Consider the following 23,043-nt stretch of genomic DNA (forward strand, 5'->3'; position numbering starts at 1 on the left):
AGGCTGGTCTTAACTCGAGGTTCCTGTTTCAGCCTTCTTGAATGCTGAGATTACTGTGCCCACTTTCATCCTACATTTTTAGTGAAATTTCACGAACTATATTGTTGTGACTTTTTAGAAAGTTATATCTGTTTACTTACTGGTATATATATGTGGTAATCAGGACAATTTATGGAAATCAGTTCTCTCTTTCCATCCTGTGGGTCCTTGAGATTGATCTTGGTTCCTTGGGCTCAGCACCCTTATTAAGCCAATACCTGGCCTATGCGTGTGTGCATGCATGTGTGTGATGTTTTTGTCGGGGGGTTGGGTGAGTAATTTTCTTTAGCCACAACTTAGAGGAGAATCAAGTATATTTGCTGTTTTGTTTCTGTTTTTAATCAAACTATTATTAAGTTACATGTATAGTGGCTCTAGAGATTTTGTTTGGTCAAAAATTGACAGAATGGCCAGGCAGTGGTGGCACATGCCTTTAATCCTAGCGGAGAAAGGCAGATCTCTTGAGTTAGAGGCCAGACTGGAACTGCTGGTGAGTTCCAGGACAGCCAAGGCTACACAGAGAAACTGTGTCTCAGAAAAAAAGGCAGAATGACTCTTTACATAAACTTGTCTCTGAACCTAGATCTATAAAGTGATTACTATAGCTGATAGTTAACTGAGCTGTTACCAGACTTGAACTCAGCTTTCCATGTATTGTCACTTTTAAAAAGACATTCAATTTGGGAGCCTTTAATCCTAGCACCTGGGGAGACAGAAGCAGGCCTCTGTGAGGTTCGAGGCCAGCCTCGTCTACAAAGCGAGTCCAGGACATCAAAGGCTACACAGAGAAATCCTGTCTTGAAAAAACAAAAAAAGAAAAGAAAAGAAAAAAAGAAAGAAAGAAAGAAAGAAAGAGAAAGAAGGAAGGAAGACATTCAGTTGTGGAAATAGTTCTAAACTCACCCAAAAAGTGGCATCTATAGGAAAAGTGGTACAAAACAAAACCTTAGCCTAGTTACCCAGACTAATCTGTTAACAGTTCGTTATTGCTGGGACTGACATTTTCAAGTGTTTCTGTATTTGCTGAGATATATGACGGTTTTTAAAATTTAGACAGAATGTCAACCTCTTTGTATTTCTATGACAAAACTTACTTGATTGTGATCTATTTTCCTTTTATATGTTGTTGGACTGAGTTACCAAAATCTGTTAACAGTTCCTGTATCAATCTTTCAAGACTTATTGGCCCATAGATCTTGTGATGTATTTGTCTGATTTTCAGATAAGGTTAATGATACCATGCTATTCTTAGAAGAACTGCAAAGTATTTCCTGCTTCAGTGTTTGGTAGAATTCTCTAGTAGAACCATCTGAGCTTGGAGTGAGTAGCTTACTTTTTTATTTGCTTGTTTGTTTATGAGATAGGCTCTCATGTAACCTTAGCTGATGTGAAACTCACTTTGTAAGTAATGATGACCTTGAATTTCTGGTCCTCCTGCCTCTACCTCCCAATTGCTTCGATCACAGGTTGTGCTACCATACTGGTTTTAGGTGGTTCTAGGCATCAAACCAAGGGCTTTATTTTCTGAATGCTAGGCAGGTATTCTACAACTGAACTACAACTACAACACATTTAAAATTTTATTTTTAGACAGTCTTTTATTGTAATCTTGGTGCCCTCTAACCTGGTAGATAGACCAGCCTGGTCTTTAACTTGAGAGCCTGAGGACTTACCTTAGAAATTTTCATCAGCTGGGTGCACTGGCTCATGCCTATAACAGCAGTATGTGGGAGGCTGAGCAGTAGGATTGTTCAGAGTTTAAACCCATTTGTGTGCAGGTGTCGGGGTGGATGCTGCAACCTCTCAAATTCCTGATGTTGGTGATTTGTCTCTGACAGCTCAGGCTAATCCCAGTGGTTCCTTTGTTTTAGTGCTCTTCTCACAGAATAAGCAGTTGGTTTCATTGTTTCACTTGCTTTGTTCTGGTTGACTCTTATTTTTCTTTCTTCCTTAGGCTTGGTTTGAGTTTAGCTTGTTCTTTGTCCTTCCCCAGTGTTTCATGTTGGAAGTTGGATCATTTATTTAAGAATTTGCCTTTTTTCTAAGAAATATATTTAATGATAGACAAAATCTTTCTAAGTTTCTTTGATTTGATTTAACCTATTTAGAAGTCTCTTATTTGGTTTCCTAATATTGGGGACTCTCCAGAGGTTTTTTGATGGGGCTGTGTAATTGATTGTGGTGTGAGAGCATATCAGTTTATTGAGGCTTGTTTGTAGCTGGCAATGTCTGTTGAGATAAGCACCTCAGGCCCACCAGCACATGTGCCACTGGTAGAGTGTTCTGTGTTTACAGGTTTGGAGTTAACAGTGTTGTTCAGGTCTTTTTATTATTGTCACAGACCGTATCAGTTTATTAAATTTTCATTGATAATTTGAATTATGAAGTTGGGAATAATGATGCATGCCTAGCTATTCCTGATGTTGAAGCCTGAAGGTTGTGAGTTAAAGACCTGGATTACATAATGAATTTGAAGTCTCCCTGGAAACCCTAAAGGAAAACACAAAAGGACTGGCATGTAGGTCAGTGGTACAGTGCTTGCCCAGCATGCGAGACCTTAGATTCAGTCCCTAGTACTGCAGAAATAAAGTCATAAAAATAAATTTTATTATGAGTCTGTATTTCTTCTGGGTACTTTTGAATCTCTTGCTGTGTAGATTTTTATATTTGCTTATAATGCATATAAACACTTTTTGACAGATTAACATTTTGAAATGAATGCCTTTGTATCTGGCAATAGTGTTGGATGTAAAATATGTGTGTGTGTGTGTAGTTCACATGTGTACACACACTCATGAGCACTGTCAGAGGTCAATATTGGTTATCTCAATGTTACCAATGCTGAAGGTCCAGGTTGCATGTTTCTAGGTTCTTGGCCTCCTACTCAAGACATTAAAAAGGGCTCACACAGATTTGCAAAAGAAGTAAGTTAATTTTATTGGGAGCTAAATCAAAGTACAGATTAAAGAGGTAGATGCTATCAAGATTAACAGTGGACCATAAGTGAAAGTATCAGTGGCTTGGGTGATTGTCTGGGGCTTCCTTTTATGGGGTTCAAGAAAAGGAGGAGTTAACTACTAAGGAGTAAAGTTTGGATAATTCTCTTTGGAATGATAGATTATATAATAATTTCTACTGTGCACGCTCCTTCCTATAATCATACTACTTTAATCATATGCCTGCCTAGTTATGCGAGGCTACGTAGGGATTCTCCTGGAAAGGTTACTAGAGGACATGATTTGGCCTTTCTATGCACACACCAGAAACTAGGTCAGGCCAGATTGGCTCTTCTGTGCTTTGTACTCCAGTTTTCTGAGAATGCACTTGATTAGAAACTATCCAAATGTGATTGTTAATGGGGGATGTGGGAAAACTCAGTATTGTTTAGAGATGGGAGTAGGGGTAGCCCCATGCAAATGGAGGGTAGAGAGGTTCTGAGGTTGCTGGGTATATTGTTTGGAGAGGGGTGTGTGCAGGTGAAGGAACTAGGCTGCCATGTGCATTGTTGTTAAGAGGGGAGCACGCATAAACAAATCAAATGGGCTAAACTGTCTCCTATGCTCGGCTTCCCAGTTACACGATTGCTGTCCATTACCTTTTGAAACAGTTTCCCATTTGAACCTGCTGCTCACAGACTGTCTAGAATGGCTGATCAGCTAGTTCTAAGGATCTGCCTGTTGCCAGCAGCACTGGGCTCTGCTTATAGATGTGTATGAGTATGCTGGGCTTTTTCATAGGGCCAGGGGCATCTGAACTCAGGTTTTCATGCTTGTGCGGTGGTCAATTTACTAAATCTATACCTTTTCCAGTATCTTGTAACCAGCACTCCTGCTTTTATGCAATAAGTATTTACTTGGCATATATTGTTCTATCCTTTTACTTTATATTTAAAATGAATGGATTCACAGATACCATGTATTGTTAGAATTTGTTTTTAACTCAAAAAAAAATTTTTTTTTGACACTTGTTTTTTTACAAGATAAGGTCTCATGTAGCTCAGGCTGGTTTCAAACTTGTAGTTGAGAGTGGCCTTGAATAAGGCTCTTATGCCTCTGCCTACCAAGTACAAAGACTGACAGGTTTTTCTTCTCCTCTTTTTAAAAGAAATTTATGTGTATGTTTTTGGGTCTGATTGTATGCCACGTGTGTACAGGTGATGTGGCAAAGGCCAGAAGAGGCTGTCAGTCCCCTGGGGCTGGAGTTCAAGGGACTTGTGAGCCATCTGATACTGTTGCTAGGAACTGAACTCAGAACCTCTAGAGCAGCAGCAAGTAATCTTAACAGCTGGCAAAGTCTTTCATGTTTGCCCATGTATTTATGACGATCTTTCTTTCTGTAGTCTTCTGGTATCGTTTTCTTTCTGCTAGAGGACTTTTAGTTTGTTGTAGCATAGATCTATAACTATATTTTTAAGCTTTTGGTAGTTGAGAAAAATGTTTTCCCTTCTTTGTAAGCTAATTTTGCTTGGTAGAGAATTTTTAGGTGGATTTTTTTTTTTTTTTTAAGACTTGCACCATTGTCTCTGGCTTCTATAATCTCTAAAGAGAATTCTGCTGTCATGTTAATTGTTCTCAATAAGTAACATCTTTTTGCTCTTCCTGGTTGAATTTTAAGATTAAAAAAAAAAAAAAGGCTCAGCAGTGAAGAGCGCTTGTTGTTTTTCTAGAGGACTCAGGTTCAATTTCCAGCACCCACATAGCAGCTCATAACCATCTGTGACTTCAGTTCCAGGGGATTTGACGCTCTCTTCTGTTCCCCGTGAGTACCAGGCGTGTACGTGGGACACAGGATTCATCACATAAAATAAAATAATACAATTTTGAAGTGTGTGGAAGGGCTGGTGTTGCACATGCATACCACTTTGCATGTGTGGGGGCTGGAGAGATGGCTAAATGGTTAAGAGTGCTGTCTGCTCTTCCAAAGGACCCAGGTTCAATTCCCAGCACCCACATGGCAGCTTACAACTGTCTGTAATGCCACTTCTAAGGGATATGACACCTTTATACTAATGTACATAAAATAAAAAATAAATTATAAAAAGATTTATTTAAAAAAGGGGGGGGGCTAGAGAGATGGCTCAGAGTTTAAGAGCACTGGCTGCTCTTCCACTTTGCATGTGTGTAGGTTAGAGACAGCATGAGGGATTTGTGTCTGTCATGTGAATTCCAGGATGCTACACAGGCTGTTATGCATGTGGCAGATGACTTCTATGGAGGCTCAGCTGTTTCATAATACCTCACAAGATTTTCTTACTTATTTTTACAATTTGGATGTAATGCACTTTAAGCATAGTTTGCTTCCTGTTTCTTGTGCTAGATTTTGTTTTCCTCTTTGGATCACATTTGGTAAATATTCAGTCAAAAATTAATTCTTGATAATATTCTTCCATATCTTTCCATTAGAGACTTAATTACATATATATTGGCGCCTGGAAATTGTCCCTCAACTCCTTGGTCTACTGTAATTTTGTTTTAAACATTTTTTGGGGGGGTAATATTCCTACCAGTAGTGTTTTTTTTTTTTTTTTTTAAACCAGTGGTGTTAAGTCTGTTAACTCCATTCATGTTGTACTTTGTGTCTTTGCCCAGGTACAGTTGTGTGCCTGTGGAGGCCAAAGAAGAAATTTGGGTATCTTCCTCTAGTGCCACCCACACCTCAACCCCATATCCCTACCCTGGGCCTGGAACTCACCAAATGGAATTAGCCTGGCTAGCCAGTGAGTCCCAGGGATCTCCTCTCTTCACCTCCCAGAACTGAGATTTTAAGTGCATGCCACTTTGCCTAGCTTAGTGTTTGTTCTGTTTTGAGTCTCACTGTGTATCTTTTACTAGCCTGGAACTCTCCATGTATAGATCAGGCTGGCCTCTAACAGATCTGGGAGCCACTGCTGAGTTTAAAGTTGTGTCCTGGAAGCCTAGTTGGGCCTTTTTTGTTTTACCTTAATATGTATCCTTCTGATAAAGAACAGGACTTTACTGAGTTTTCTTTCAAATCCCCAGTTTAAAAAATATTTTTTTCCCTAGAAATTTAGTTTATTGTTTACTTGTCTCTGTTCAGTGGATCAGTGCTGACCACCTGAAATACAGTTACAGTTATAGTGTTTCCTCCTCTCCTCCTATTTTATTTTCTTTGGCGGCAGGGGTAGATAGGTGGGGTGGGACCTCATATCCAGGCTGCCCTCTTAAGTTGCTAAGTAGTTGAGAATGACCTTGAGTTTCAGATTTTCCTTCTTCTAGAGTACTGGCATTTTAAACAAACGTGCCACCCTGACCATTTTATGTGGTGCCGATACATAAACCCAGGGCTTTTCAGGCGAGGCAAGTACTTTGCCAGCTGAGCTACACCCCAGCCCTAAAATTGTATCATATGCTTTTTGCAGTGTTTGATGAGGAATTTTACATTCAGTTTAAAATTGTCAGCTCTGCTGTTTCCTTAGTGTTCTTTGCATTTGCCTTCTCAGTGGGAAAACCAAATTACCTTTTTAAGTTTGGCTAAAACTAAAGTCTGTTCATCTGTCTAACTTTGTGAAACATCCTTGAAAGGAAAAATGACTTCAGAATGTTGGCTGTGGTGTAGGATTGATACAGTCATTGAAAAAGTCCATCTGCTAGTTGAAGCTTCATGTTTTATCTTTAGATTTAAAATGTGCTCTCTGACATTTCATTTTGGAATTGTTGGTACACTGCTAGAGATACCTGGCCTGATGTTTGACTCTCTCCTGTCTGTATGTGGTGAAAGGTTTTGTGTGTGTTATTAGCCTCCCAGCCCTCTACCCCCATGTTTTTTTTTTTGGGGGGGGGGTTGTTTATTTTGGTGTATGTGTGTTTTGAGACAGTTTTAAGCTATATAGCCCAAATTATTATAGGATTAAAGATCCTCCTGCCTCAACTTCTCCAGTGGTGGGAGTACAGTACAGGCACATGTCACCACACTTCATTCTTGATGTCTTAGAGCAGCCTGTTATTTTACTTAAAGTTTTTGGATTGCATGGTCTGGTTCCCTATCAGAACAGATTAGCTGGAGGCTAGATGTGGCAGATCTCTCAGAGAATCTCTGATAACCCTTGTCCTTGTGTAACCTCTTTCCTGTGTGGGGATAGCAGTTGTAATTTGTTCTCAGCAGTAGGATAAGCAAAGATGAAGAGATTCTACACACACACACACACACACACACACACACACACACACACACACACACCAGATCTGGCTGACTGTAACCCAAAGTTATTTTTCTGGGTCGGCCTGAATCTGTTAGATGTGGGTCTGATGTTCAGAGGTGGAAGATAAGAGCAAATCTGCTGGCTTTGAAGATGCATTTTGGCATGTCTGAGGCCAAGTGGCAGGTAGCTCTGGGAGCAGAATGTCAAGTCCACACTGACAGTGCTGGGAGTGACCTTAGTCCTATAAAAGAAAGTGTTTTGCAATAACTGTGTGTGTGGGGAGGGGGAATGAGCCTGGTAGGGGCTGGAGAGATGGCCTATCTGCTCTTCCAAAGGTCCTGAGTTCAATTCCCAGCAACCGCATGGTGGCTCACAACCATCTATACTGGAATCTGAAGCTCTCTACTGGCATCCAGGTGTACATGCAGATAAAGCACCCACCCACCCATACATAAAATAAATAAATAAAATCTTTTTTTAAAAATGGGCCTGGCACCTGATTTGAACTTTGTGCACCCCTCCATAGGAGATTCAGCCATTCCTGTACTCCAATCCTTACCTCCTAGAGAACCGAGTTTGTGGTAATGAGTCATGCGAGAAAATAAACAAACCCACCATAGCATAGGATGGCCCTCTTCCCTTGTATGCTGTTGGCTGGAGCTACTGGGAGATGACCACATGAGTCACAAAAAGGTTCCCAGAAGCAGCAAAAGGGCCTAAGTGTCTTTAAGCCTCCATGTCATATAGTGTAGTTAACAGCCAACAATGATTTTCTATATTTGGCCGTTTGGTGACTTTAGTTCTCACTGTGGATGTGGGGAGTGGAGAGAGATCTTTGCCAGTGAGTGGGGATAGGCCAGCGATACTAGAGCATCTTGTAGTGTGCAGTGCCTCTGCAACAAGGAATTAGTCATCTGGTCCAAAAAGCAAAGATGGTTAAGGTTGAGCAGTTTTGCATCAGTCTGTTGGTCACCTCAACTCCCAAGAACGGCAAGGCATTTCTCTTACGGAGAGAGATTGCAAAGTCATACAGAGGGGAAAGTTGACATAACCATTTTTATAATCTATCACATATTTTAACAGATTTACAAAAAAGCAACGTGGAAAATGGGTAATACTACAGGGCATTTTTTTTTTTTAAGGTAGGTTTTTTCTGTGTAGCTGTGGTGGTTTTGGAACTTGTTTTGTAGAGTCGGCCTGCTTTGAACTCAACAGGGATCCGCCTGCCTCTGCATCCCAAGCGCTGGGATTAAAGGTGTATGCCACCACCTGGAAAACTTTACTAGCAGTCTTTAGATTTAGAAAACAAGCACAAAGATGAGGGTTGAGGTTGTGGCTCAGTGGTAGAGTACTTTCTTAATGTATATAAGGTCCTAGGTTTGATCCCTAACACCACACACTATTATTTTCTGGATATGTGTTAGGTTTTGTTACTATAAAAAAATAAAAAAAACAACCCAACCCCAAAACTGAAGGCTGGTAGTGTAGATAGAACAGTTGCCTTGTACATATGAAGCCTTGCTTTTAATTCCTAGCACCACATAAATCAACCAAACATACAGTAAACATACAGTAGTGCATGCCTCTAATTCTAGCACTTGGTGATGGGGGTGGGGTTGTGTGCAGCAGGAGCAGAAGTTCAAGAGCAACTTAGTCACATACTGAGTTCAGGGCCAGTCTGGGATACAGGAGGGAAATAACCCTCTTCCCACTGCCCAGCAAGACAAACCCTCTGGAATAATTAACTAAAAAGGGTTTGTTGGAAGGTTTCGAGGATTGTGTCCATGGTCAGTTGGTTCTGCTGCTCTTGAGACTGTGGTGAGGTGGTGCAGAAGGCAGTTTACCTCATGTCCAAGGGTTGAAAGAGTAACAGAAAAAAAAGCCCCTTCAGGGGCACCACTCCACCCCATGACCAGAAGACGTCCCATTTGATCCCATCTCCTCACTGTTCACTAGGTCTAAGCTGGGCCATTAGGTCTGCTTTAGCTTAAGAGCCTGTCTTGATCAGTGTTCTACTGCTGTGAAGAGACACCATGACCAAGGCAACTCTTATAAAACATTTGATTGGGGTTGGCTTACACTTCGGAGGTTTAGTCCATTATCATGGCAGGGAGCATGGTGGCAGGCAGGCCTTGTGGTAGAGAAGTGGCTGAGAGCCACATCCAGATCTGCAGGCAATAAGAAGAGAGAGCCACTAAGCCTGGCTTGGGTTTTTGAAAATCTCAAAGCCAGAGTTTGGTAGTGGTGGTGGTGAATACTTTTAATCCCATTATTCAAGAGACAGAGAGGCAGGCAGATCTGTAACATTACTTTTTAAATCTATTTTATTTTAGTTTCTTATGTCTTTCTTCCTGTTCCACTTAAGTCCCTTTCAACACCACAATACCAGTAGGAGAGAAATGGGAGAGGGGGCGCAATTATCTTTAGCTACTTACTGCTGGTTAGGCCCCTCAGGCTCCTTGTGGAAAGTCCAGTCCTAGTTTAGGATTGCTCCAACGGCCTCTTGTTAAACTGCGTCATCAACAATCAGGAGCACGAGGGGGAAGCACCAGCTCTTCAACACTCTGGGCTCTGGCATTTATTCCCTCTCCAGAGTCCTCAGGGTTAAGCTATCTGCAGCTGGAAAAGGGCCCCTCCCAGAGCCTGCACCAGGCAAATAGTTGCTTGCTGTGGACAGTCTGAATCAGTCCCATATCCTCCTCCTGGGATCAAAACAAAAACTTGTTTACATCCACAATATTAATCTCTGAGTTCAAGGACAGCCTGATCTACATAGTAGGTTCTAGGACAGCCAGGGCTACACAGAGAAACCCTGTTAAAAAAATATATTAAAAAAAAATTTTAAAACAAACCAGAAAGCCCCCCCCCCCAAAAAAAAAAAAACAAACAAACCTCAAAGCCTACATTCAGTGACACACTTTCTCCAACAAGGCTACACCTCCAAATCCTTTCAAATAGTGCCACTCCTTGGGGACCAAGAATTCAAATCTATGAGCCTATGGTGGCCATTCTCATTCAAACCACCTTCAAGGGGAGAGTTTCAGGTCTGAACTATTGCAACAACCAGAATATATATATATATGCTTAGCAATCAATATACACTTATGAAGCCACCAACTGGAATTGAGCATGGTGGCTATGATCCTAGTTTGCTTTCTGTTGCTATGATAAATACATGACCAAAAGCTTAGATGGGTTATTATAGCCAGGGAGATACTTTAAACAGTAACTGAAGCAGAGACTCTTAAGGACTGCTGCTTACTGACTTGTTTCTCTGGCTTGCTCCACTAACTTTTTATGTACCCATGCTCTGCTGCCCAGGAATGTACTACCCACAATGGGCTGGGCCTTTTTATATCAATTTGCGGCCAAAAAAAAAAATTCGCCACAGACAAACATACATAAAGGTCAATCTGATGGAGGCAATTTCTCAGTTGAAATTCCCTCTTCCCAAGATGTCAAGTTGATCACCAAGAATAGCTACTACAGATATTTTTCATGCCTTTAATTTTTAAGGTGTGGAAGTTGAACTCAGAACCAAACGTGCTAGATAAATACTATTATCTCTTAACCACACTCCCAGTGCTATCAATTTTATTATCCAAATGTAAGGAATAGGCATGATAGCACATACCTGTAAGCCCAGCGCCCAGAAGGCTAAAGCAGTAGGATTGCTGTGAGTTTCAAACAAGCCTGTTATGTATAGCAAGTTCTGGGCCAGCTAGGGTGACATAGCTAGATCCTATCTCAAACAAAAAGAACAATCTGGGACATAAAGTAGTATAAGCAGTGTCAAATAGCAGCCGTGGTTCATCCCCATTCTTTACTCCTGTAACTGCCATTTGGCCAACAGCACACATTTTTTTATTACCTCAGACCTTTTTCCTTTGCTTCTTCATAGTCTGTTCTACCCATCACCCCCATCTCTGCGTAGTCATTGAATTGTCCTCTGTCATCCTGAAAGCTTTCTTTTCTCCGTAGTTCACATAAATGTGCTTCTTTTCTGTGTTCGTGGGAGGAACTTTTGTCACTCAGTGTGCTGAATGTGAGATTATTTACTGCTGTTAGATATAATAGTTTACTGTCGCTGTTTAGTAGGGTTCTGCTATAATCACTTGATAGGTATTGATCCACTCACCCAGGGAAGAACATTCGGGTTTTCTAGCTTTGGATTATTACAAATAAGATTTTATGATTATCTTTGTATGGAAATGCTTTTGATTTTCCTAGAACAAAGTGATTTTAAATGGCCACTTGTGTGATAGAGATACATGTAAATGGTTTCTGTAGGTGTGATATATGTGAGTATATATATCTCTGTGTGTGCACGTGTTCAAACAGGTGCAATGCTTCCGTGTATGCATGTAGGGCCAGAGGTCTGTGTCAAGTGTCTTTGGCCATGCCTCTCTACCCCAGTGTGAACTCACTGATTTCAGGTAGGCTGCTAGGTTAGTAAGCTCCAGGAATCTGCTCGTTTTTGCTTCCCAAGCTACGAGACCAGGCCTGCATTTTGTTTTGTTTGGTTGTTGTATTTTGTTTTCACGTGGGCGCTGGGGGCCAAACTTAGGTGCTCGTGCCTGCAGAAGGAGCCGTCTCTCCAGTCCCTGCCCTTTAACGTAAAACTATTTCTACAGGGGAATCGGAAAGACGCAATGTAAATGTGGCCCAGAGACTGTATCCCAGGGTAACTATTAAATGATATCTAATAATTTGTAATCAGTGTCTTCTCACAATGTCTTACATAGTTGTAGTACATTTAAAACTAAGAATTTCATTCTTGTACCAACCGCTGCTGCCAGAGAGGCGTTATGTAGTCACTCCATCTGTTTTAAGAACACAGTGTTGGGGCTGGAGAGACGGCTCAGTGGTTAAGAGCACTAGCTGCATTTCTAAAGGACCTGGGTTCAATTCCCAGCAACCCCATGGCAGCTCACAAGTGTCTATAACTCCAGTCCCATGTATTCTGACACCTTCATGCCAATGCACAGAGAATTAAATGTTTTGTTTTGTTTTTTAAAGAACGCAGTGTTGGATTGCATTCGATTGTCTGTCTCCTTACCTAAGAGATCTTGCCTATGGGTCTTATACCCATTATTTACTAGTTATATCTCCTTTTATTTGTAGTCTTACAGTAATCAAAACTTAAAAGAAATTATTATGGGCCACTTCAGTGTGCCCCAGTGTGCCCCAGTGTGCCCCAGTGTGTCCCAGTGCACTTGTGGAAGTCAGAAGACAGCTTGAAGGAGCCATGTCTCTCCGCAGTGTGCGACCAGGTTGTCAGGCTGGCATGGCAAGTGCCCTACTTACTGATCTATCTCACTGGTTCTCAAAACTGTTTTTTAAATTTACTAATTATAGGTTTTATGTCTGGTTTCTTACTTACAAAAAGACTTTTATGATTCACTTACTGTAGGTTGAGTGTGAAGGTACACCCCTGTAATCCCAGTTCTTCAGAGGTTGAAACTAGTGTGGGCTTCATAGTGAGTTCCAGGCTAGCCTGGTATATATAATAAGACCCACCCTATCTTAACATCAAAATAAATGTATTCATGTTGTAGGAATTATTTTTGCTTTTTTTAAATAAATAGATTGGATGGGTAGGTAGGTAGGTTTTAGGACTAGAGAGATGGTTAAGAATGCATTCTATTATTGCATAGGACCCAAGTTAGGTCCCTAGTACCCATTGCTTATAAGTACAGATTCAAGGGGCCTGAGACCCTCCTTCTACCTCTTCCATGAGCATTGTACACTCATATACAAACACACTCATAATTGAAAATAAAAAATAACTTGTTTTGTTTTCTTTTGAGACATGGTTTCTCTGTGTAGCCCTGGCTGTCCTGGAACTCGCTCTGTAGACAAGGCTGGCCTCAAATTCACTGAAATCCACCTGCCGCTGCCCCTGAGTGCCAGGATTAAAGGCAGGTACTACCACTGCCCAGCATTAAAAAGTAACTTTAAATATGCATATTTAAAAAGTCAAAGTGAAATTATAAAAGAACTGTTATTTTTCTAAAGTTGGATAATTGACTGGCATTTACTACATTGATATTAACCATCCCTTTTGTGGTTCTCAGGTTATGTATTTTTTCCTCCGTTCTTCCCAGCTATTGTGACAAAAACACTAGTCTGATTTCTGTTTCTGTTATTTTTTTATGATCTGAATATTTCATATAAATACAACTTTGTGTGTGTGTGTGTGTCTAAGTGTATAAACACACATAATATTTGCTAACTTAAAGACTAGAGCATAACATTTCTTTGACAATGTCTTCCTTTAGTATTTATTTTGCTCACCTTGCTTCCTAAAAGGAACTTGATTCAGTCCTTACTTTTTTGTCTATGTTCAGGATGCCGCTCTGTACACTTACTGGTGGCTTGTTATTTTTTTGCATTCTCTTTTTGACTAGTTTTGTACAGTCCTATGAGATTGATTGATGGTCTTTCTTGTTCCTTATGCTAATATTTTAAATTGTTTTCTATTTCTTCCTTTTTGTCAGGTTCTCAGATAATCCACAATTACACGCATTAGGTTGCTCAAAGTTGTCCCTCTTTTACTCTTTAGTCTTTTAGTCTTGTGTTCTATTCTCCTCTGACTTATGTGAAAGGTTCTCCTTTTTTTTTTTTTTTTTGCCTCCAGATTCACTGTCACCTGATGTCTTATCTAGACTGATTTTTTTTATCATTTTAAGGTTTTCACATATTTTAGTTTTTTGAGACATTTTCTTTGTGTAATCCTGGCTATCCTAGAACTCACAGTATATACCGGACTGGCATTGAACTCACAGAGATCTGCCTGCTGAGTACTGGGATTAAAGGCATGCACTACCAGCCCAGTTTAGAAGTTAAGAGCACTTGTTAATCTGCAGAACACTAGGGTTCATTTTCCAGCATCCACACGGTAAATCCTTTTTAACTCCCAGAGGATCTGATGTCCTCTGCTGACTCTTTTCTCTGGGCACTGTAGGAAGGGAATGCACAGACATACATGTGGACAAATGCCCGTAACATAAAATAAAAATAAATTTTCAGAAAAAACTCCAAACCCTTACGTATTCTTACATATTCATTCTGAGTATAAGAAAGTAGTGTTGTGATTCTGTACATCCCTTTTCTTCTGTTTCTAGCATTTGTGTCATCTATGTTGGTTCAAGGATAATTTTTTTAATATACATCTTTGTATGCCTGGGTTTTTTTTTTTTTTTTATTGAATGTCATATAACGAATTTGCCTTTTTGGGTGTTGTATATATTAGTATTTCTATAAGAAAAAAAGTACCTTTGTTATTGGGAAGTTGGAAAAAGCTCACATCTGCCTTTAATTTCACTTCTGAAGGGTTGGATGCTCTCTTTTGGCCTCCACAGGCAGCAGGCATGCACACAGTATATAAACTGTACAGGTAAAGAGAACACTCATTAAACTTTTAAAATCCTTAAAAACAGAAAATAAAAGATGTGTTATGTGGAAACCTGCAGGTTTTGTTTGTAAGATCTTTAGCTAAGAAACAGTGTGATTAAAGCTCAGTTAAGGTCGGGATTTTTCTTGCTACTGAGATTAGTTCCTTTTGTGAATTTTGAGGCTATTTTTGACATTTCTTATCTGTGTGATAGGAATGGCCCCTCTGTAAGGGCCAGACAGTGTCCCGAAATTCTTTGGCATAACTGTGTAGTCTTGAGTAGTTTCAGCACACTTGTGGCTGAACAGCAGCACAAGCTGACAGCCCTCTGCAGCTGTCTGCTATGTATGTGGTGCCCTGTCCTACAAACGATGGCTACCTGAGTATTCTGCTTTCCCAGCTGTCTCTCTTCCAGTCAGCATCCAACACCCTTCGGCATGGTGCCTTTGAAAGCCTTTCCAGACAATAATTGGCAGTCATAGATTTATGCCAAGCCAAGATCTATTTGGTGTATGTGTATGTGTGTGTGTGTGTGTGTGTGTGTGTGTGTGTGTGTGTGTGTGTGTGTGTGTATACACATACACACACACACACCAAATATTTGGTGTGTGTGTGTGTATATATATATATATATATATATATATATATATATATATATATATAGAAATAAATGCTGGTGATGTGATTATATGGCGCTGTACATGTCCCAAGCCTTTATTTTTGAGAACTGTCATAGCCATACCATTCACAAAATGCAGAGGTTGAGTAATACAGTTAGATGTGTATTTCTGAAGAGTTTTTTTAAACCTCTTGTAGCTTTTTTTCTTTTATTACATCTGATACATTGCCTATAAATTATAGTAATGTTATGAGAGTATAAAAATTAAGGAACTTAACCCATATTAAAAAGCTGGTTGTGGCAGTTCCTGTTTGTAATTCCAGCACTGGGGAGGCTAAGACTGAGTGCTTGCAGCCAGCTGACCACCTAGCCAGCCTAACAAATGGATAAGCTCCAGATTGGAAAGAGTTGGCCTTCCCTCTCACACACATGCACACAAAATTAAAGGGGAGAGCCAGTGAGATGGCTTAGTGGGGGTGGGGTGTAAAAGCACTTGCTACACAAACCTGATGACCTTTTATCCCTAGAACTCAAATGCCCCTCTGACTTCTGCATGTTCCATGGCATACATGTGTATACACTCACATACATATGTACTTTCACACTTTGCATGAGGGGAGGGAAGGGGAAATGCAAACAATCCGTGGAGAGCAACTTGTGCATATACACAAACTTAAAAGACAGGAACAAAAATACTAGTGTGTTTGTTGTTTAGTCCACCCACCTACCTGCTGTAACTGTTCCTGGAAGTACCCCACTATCCTTCAGTACCCTCTTTAGCCCTCTTGAACTCCTAAGCTGGGCAGCACTCCTCTTCTTCTGTGGATAGTCACCTCACCTGTTTAAGTTCTGTCCTCTATAAAAGACCTCCTTGAGACGCTTGTTTAGGCCTTTCGTCCTTTCTGCGCTTTGACTTCTTCATAATGTCATTCACATACACCTTTGCTCTGTGTCCCCTAGTAGAAGTGAGGACTAATTTAGGGAAGAAAATAGCAAGTGTTCGCAATTTAAATTTTGACTTATCTTTTTGGTTTTTGTTTGTGGAAATGAAATTTATATACACTCACATGTTCTCTGGGTTGTATTGTACCACAGCAGAGTTTGACTGAGATTACATTCGGTCTGTGGCTCTCAGGAAGAAGTTGGATGGCCCCTTGCACTGTCTGACCCTTGAGATAGTCTGTCACTGAGCTGGGAGCTAGGCTGGAAGCCAGCAAGCTCCAGCAATCCATTCTAAGTCACCCTCTCTCAATGCCTGGGTTACAGGTGCACATATGGGCTTTCAACTCAGGTCCCCATTCTCACACAAATGCTCTTACCCACTGAGCTGTCTCTTGCTCAAGCCTATAATACTGTTTCTGTTTGTTAACGTTAATGTTCATCTGAGTGCTGTTGTGCTGGGGAGTGGTTATATAAACATGATGTGGAATATTATGCAACTGAGAAGAAGATCAGGAAGCTGCTGAAGAAATCACAGTGTAGGTGCATGATGTTAAGCAAAAATGTGTGCCCAGACTGATGGGTTGCTTTTGCTGGGGTAGAACTTTTCAGTGCTGACCCAGGCAAATTGGGGCTCCTTTTTTGGCATTCTCATAGCTGTTTTCTGTGTATTACATTTTTATTGTTTTATTTATCTGTACAGGTGTTGTGCCTTCATACACATCTGTGTACTGCTTCACATTCCTGCTGCCTATAGATGCCAGAAGAGAACATCATATCATCTGAAATTAGAGCAGACAGTTGTAAGCTGTCATTTGGGTGCTGGGAATCAAATCTGGGTCCTGTAGAACAAGCAGCCAGTGCTCTTAACCATGCAGCCTTCTCTCTAGCCCTCACATGACAGTTTTCCTAGAGCTTCCTTTATCTGCATCTTGAATTCTCTTCACTTTTCTCTTTGTCTCTCCTAGATTTCATATGACTCAGTTTGTTGTAGTTTATGTGCACATTCTCCATGTAATTCATTTATGTATAGCACATTTGAATAGAGTTGCTTTTTGAGAAACAGGTATGTGGGAGGTAAATTAGATTATACCCATTTATTCTATGTTCTGTATTGATAGTAGTTTGAGACAGAGGCCTAGAATTTTACCTTTGCTAACTTTTTAAGATGAATTAGATTTTTAAATTATGGGTCTGTGCACATGAGCATGCATATCAACAGAAGCCAAAGGCCTCAAGCAGCTCCCTGGAGCTGGAGATTGGTCCTCTGCTAGAGCAGTATGCACTGACCAGTGAGCCCTGGTTTTATTCATATTTTATTCTCCAAAACTGCTTTTGAGAGGTACAGTGTTCATAGTCTACCTATGTATGATGTGTTCTCTGTATCCTGAAGTTGAATAATCTGATATAAAATATCTTTGATTCATTAGGCTGAACCTCTTGCCATAATTGTAAAACCTGGAAACTTGGGTCTTTTCTTCATTTGGGTACAGTTTTGGTTCTTTTGTTGTTTGTTTGTTTGTGGGGGGAGTGTTTTTAGTGTGTGCACAAAGGTCAGAGGACACCTTGTGGGAGTCAGTTCTTTCCTTCTAGCATGTGGGTCTCAGAAATTAAACTCAGGACATCCGGCTTGCATTGGCCCTTACCCACTAAGCCATCTCCTTGGCCTTTGAATACAATTTCTTGGGTTTTGTTGTGTTTTGTTTCTTTCTGGGCCTTCTGTTTGTTTAACCAGTGCCTGTTTTTTTTTTTTTTTCCTTTTAGGCATTTCTTTCTTAGTTTTACTTATTTCATGTGAATGAGTGTTTTGCTCACATGTATGTATATCATGTGCATCCTGAGACTGGAGTTATATGCAGCTGAGAACTCTGATGTGAATGCCAGGGATGAACCAGGGTCCTTTGCAAGAACGAGTGATTTTTAGTCAGTTCTCTGAGAGATAATACATGTTTTTGGTAACTGATAACATCCTTTTAGATTCCAGCAGTGTGTGTGTGTTGGTGCATCTTTGTGATTTTTGAAAGCACCTTGTGCTTGTTGGTGCTCTTGGAGTGTTTACTGTGATGATTTATCTTCTTCCAGTTCCTACTCTATGTAATTTTGGACATCTTTCATGTAATGGCTGTGCTTAGATATCTACTAGTCCTTGATGGGTCCTCCATATTGGGAGAACTAATGGGTTCTGGCTGTGAGCACTGAGTGGTCAGGGTGGGGAGATGGAAATCCACATGCTGGGGGGGGTTATTTTGGGTTATCTTGCTTGAAGATGTGTTCTGTTGAGTTCACCGTTTTCAAGAGGAGGAACATTTTGGTACCTTGCTGCTGGTTCTCTCCCTCTCTGTCTTTGGTACTAGGCATTGAACCAAGGGGCTTGAGATCCCCCCAGCCTTTATAGTAGTGGGGAATACAGGCTTAGGCCACTACAGTTCTTCCAGAGCTGGAAGAGTATTTGTGTATGAAGTAATAGCAAGTTCTCCTGTGTGAAGCCCTGTTTTTCACTTCTGTCCACAGTGGTTCATGATACTTTCCCAACTCCTGTACCCTGGGGTTTTGTACTTCTTTCTGGCTTATTTTTCTTTCTGGCTTACTCTTTTCCTCTGTAGCATTAGATTTTGACTTTTCTTTCCCTGCCATCTTCTAGATGTGTTCATATATTCACTTTGCTGTCTTTTACCTCCTCTTTGTGTCCTTACATGTTTATTATTTTTCTGTATCCACTCTATTGATGCTTCAGCGGATGAAGAGAATCATGTGTTTCAGGAGTTAAGCCTTCCTGCAGAGAAGATGTGGAGTGACCTTGACTTCTGCACCTCTTCTCCCCTACCCCCCAAACACCCCTCCCCCTAGTTAGCTGGTTTCTCCCTATATGTGGCCATGAAAAATGTGCACTATTTTGTCACTATAAAAGTGTTTGTACTCTTTTAACTGTTGTTTAATATTGTACCATATCTGTACCTCCAGGACAGGTTATAAAGGCTTTTTAAGGGTGCTTCTGGTTTCTCACTATTAAAGACTGGGGCTGGAGGGAGGCTCAGCAGTAAAGAGCACTGGCTGCTCTTGTAGAGGACCTGAGTTGGGTTCCCAGTACCCACTTGGCGGCTCACAGCCCTCTGTAACTCCTGTTACAGGGGATCTGCTGCCCTCTTCTTGCCTTTTAGGGTACTGCAAGCACATGATTTGCAGGCATACATGGTGTCCAGTGGACCAGTGCACATAAGATAAAAGTAAATGATTCTTTAAATTTTTTAAATATAATTTTTATGAAAACAATTAACTGTTTTTGCACAACAGTTCTTTTTATTATAATATATATGAGTTTCTCTACTGAAATATTCTTATTTCACGCCACATTGTGGCATGCTCAAGCATTTAGAGTCCGGGCTTTGAGAAATTAGTTCGATAAAATTTTCTTCACGTTTTATAATTGGTGAGAAAAGTGAGGTTGTAAAACTTAAAAATTTTTTGGTTTTGTTGTTGATAGCTCTGGTGTTCTTGGTGTAGCTCAGGATGACCTGCAAATCAGTTATCCTCCTACCTCAGCCTTCCAAGTGCTGGGATTATAGGTGTGTGCCAACTTGCCCATCTTCTTTCAAATATTTTACTGAGGGGTGTGTGCGTGTCTGTCTGTCTCAGAAGTCAGCATCCTTCTGATGGGTACTGGGACTTGAACTTGGATCATTAGGTTTGGCAGAAAATGCTGAGTCATCTCTCCAGTCCTGTTTTTAGCCCGTTTATTTCATTTGGTATGTTACATATTAAAAAGTGTTTGACTATGTATTGTTGGCAGTGCTAATATGGTACTAATAATACTACTCTGTTACCATTCTACAGTTCAAGAAATTATGAATTCTAAAGAACATCTAGACTCCAGGGTTTCAGAGGGATAGTGGGCCATGGTTACCACTAACTACAAATCTGGCCTGCAGCGGTGGGTGGCAAATCACAGAGCAGAGTTATTTTTTGGTTGCTAGAAACTCCTTTTTATCACCAATGAGAATTCACACATTTTCTTTCTTTACACTGTTACAAGAGTCCACTCACTTTAAAAGTAGCAGTACAGTACTTCCTTTTCTTTGACTGCTGTAATGTTGAAAATAGAGCTATTCTATATCAAACTTAAGAGAATGACCATGTCTCCCAGCTGGCTGCTGGGATGTGCCCGTGGTTAAGATCGCTGACTATATTTGCAGTGGACCTAGGTGTAGTTCCCAGCCCCCACTTGGAAGTTCCCAGCTGTGTGGATACTTCAGTCCCAGGGAATCTGAAGCCGCCTCCAGACTTCATGGGTACTAGGCACACTTGCAGAGCACAGGCATGCATGGAAATAAAACACTCATGTACACTAAGTAAAATAAAAATTCTTTAAAAACAGTGAAGTTCGGGGGCTGGTGAGGTGGCTCGGTGGTTAGAGCACTTACTGTTACATTCAGAGGATCTGAGTTTGAGCCCCAGTACCCACAGGCACTTCATAATCGTCTACAACTCTAGTACCAATATCCTGTGCTCTCTGCTGAACTCTGGTGCACAAACATGCATACAGGCAAAACACTCACATACGTAAAATAAAATAGATAACTCTCAAATAATGACATTTTAACATGAAGTTTGGCTTAATAGTTTTAATTCTTAATGATTTCTGTAACAAAATTAAAACATCTTTAGACATTTTAGATGAAGGTTTACTGGGACTATAGTTCAACAAGAGCATATAATTTTTCCCTTTAAAGTGACCAATTTGGTAGCTTTTTAGTATATTCGTAAAGTTATACAACAGTTACTGTGGTGGAATTCTAGAACATTTTCATTACCCCTAAAAGAAACCCTTTAGCAGTGTCGTTCATGTCCCCTCCTTTCAGCCCCTAGCAACTTCCCTTTTCTCCTTCCAGATCCTCCCATGTACCTCCCCCTTTGCTCTCTTTTAAATTCATGGCCTTTTTTTCTTTCATTGTTGTATATGTGTGTGTGTGGATGTATTCCCAAATACATAAATACAACCTACTCAGTCTCTCTAAATTGCTTGTTTTCAGAGCTGACCATTTGATAACTAATGGATGTGCTCTTCTCTGGGAAAGACTATTTCTTAGTTGCTTGTAGTCCTTTGTCTAGGGGTGAGGCCTGCTGAGCTTTCCCCTCTTCATTTTAGCTAATCTTTTAGTGTCATCTTTGTTCAAGTCATGTTTAGGCAGTCATGTTGTTGAGACTTCATGTTGCAGCTTCTGACACATCAAAGAAAACCACATGATCTATAGGACAGCCAGGGCCACACAGAAAAACCCTGTTTTTTTTTTTTTTTTTTTTTAAAAAAAGGTTGACTAGTTATCATAAACACTCCCCACAGCGCTCAGTGTACTCCAGTCCCCCACAACACCATAGGACTAGTGTTGCTATCCTAGGGGCAGAGCAGTGGTACTTCATATTTTAACTAGTAGTGCTAATCATGTACTACTGAAGATGTTGTACCAACCTCCCAGCTGCGCTGCTGGTGAAACCCAAGATCTCTACCACTGGCCAGTGTCTTAGCCATGGTGGAATTTATTTATTTATTCATCTATCTATCTATCTATCTATCTATCTATCTATCTATCTATCTATCTATTTATCTATTTATTTACTTATTTATTTTTAATGTCATTTGAGTGGCTGCATCAGCCAGCCCTTTTACCACATTGTGGTTGCTCACAGTGCCCCAGAGATGGCTGCTTCAAGGGGCAGTTGGTCCCCTGTGATCCACTGTTGAACAGTAATGGAGAAAAACTGGTTGCTGTCAGTCTGGACAGGATCCAGTGTTGGATTGTCAATGGGTCTTATCTCTAAGCCTATGGAAAAATTTCTAGGTTTTTCTGGCCTGTTTTCTCTACATCCTACAATAATTGTAAGTGCTGAGAGACATTAGCGGAAATGAACATGAGGCTCCTCTTAGCTTCTTAGAAAACAGAGTCAGAGCCCACAGAATCAGAAATAAGCTGACTTCAATGAACACAGCAGTGGTTGAAAGGTCAGGGGCCTCTAAAACTCTTATGTAGAACTCTTTTTTGGATTTGAGGGTCAAAAAAAATGTATTTAGGAATGTCTACTCTACTTGTTGGGTTTGAAAGGTTTTGTTCATCTGAGTTTTAACTCTCTGTCACAGAAGGATGCTGTGCAGTGGTCTAGAAATGTAGCTGCAGTGGATGGAGAAGAGCCAGAGGACTCAGCTGATGTGGAAAGCTGTGGATCTAATGAAGCCAGCACTGTGAGTGGTGAAAATGATGGTAAGTGCTGGAACAGAAGGTGGGAAGAGACCAAGCAGTTCTTAACGGACTAAAACCTTTGTTTGCTTGTCTTCAGTATCTCTAGATGAAACATCTTCAAATGCATCCTGTTCTACAGAGTCTCAGGGCCGGCCTCTTTCCAATCCTAGGGACAGCCACAGGGCTTCCTCACAGGTAATAAGGCTCACTAGTGCCAGGATAGGAGAGCGGGTGGATGAGAGCGCATGACAGGGTTTGTCTTTAGGAGATGGTCATGAGATGTGTTTGAAGAGTGGGTAGAATAAAATTTGTTGTTATCTCGTAACATTTTTATTTTATTTACTTACTTATTTTGGGACAGGGTCTTACTGTGTAGTTTTGGCTAGCCTGGACTAAGCCAGTCTTGAACTCAGAGTGATATATTTGCCTCTGCCTTCCCAGTGTTAGAGTTACAGATAATATGCCACATACCCTACTCCTGGTAACATTTTAGAAGCAGGCTGTAGGAAACTGCATAGTATGTCTGAGAGCATAGAGGGTTTGTTTGGTTGTGGGGTTTTTTTGTTGTTGTTTGTTTGTTTTGTTTTGTTTTCTCTTTCTGTGCCTAGGTAATTGTTTTTCTTTCTTTAATTTCTCCTTTATTTTCCTCAGCCTTCATATT

General features: G+C 40.6%; 1 protein-coding gene across 1 annotated transcript in view; it reads left to right on the forward strand.

The window, feature by feature from the left end:
- Positions 1–23,043, forward strand: part of Asxl1 (ASXL transcriptional regulator 1) — a gene marked incomplete at its 5' end in the record, with an annotated part of 54,659 nt that overhangs the window by 20,057 nt on the left and 11,559 nt on the right. Inside the window, 2 exon segments of the mRNA XM_055617968.1 lie at positions 22,283–22,403; positions 22,480–22,577. Coding sequence (XP_055473943.1) covers positions 22,283–22,403; positions 22,480–22,577 — 219 coding nt within the window.

The sequence above is a fragment of the Psammomys obesus genome, unplaced genomic scaffold (genome assembly GCF_907164565.1).
Source record: "Psammomys obesus unplaced genomic scaffold, mPsaObe1.curated_primary_1811, whole genome shotgun sequence".
Lineage (NCBI taxonomy): Eukaryota > Metazoa > Chordata > Mammalia > Rodentia > Muridae > Psammomys > Psammomys obesus.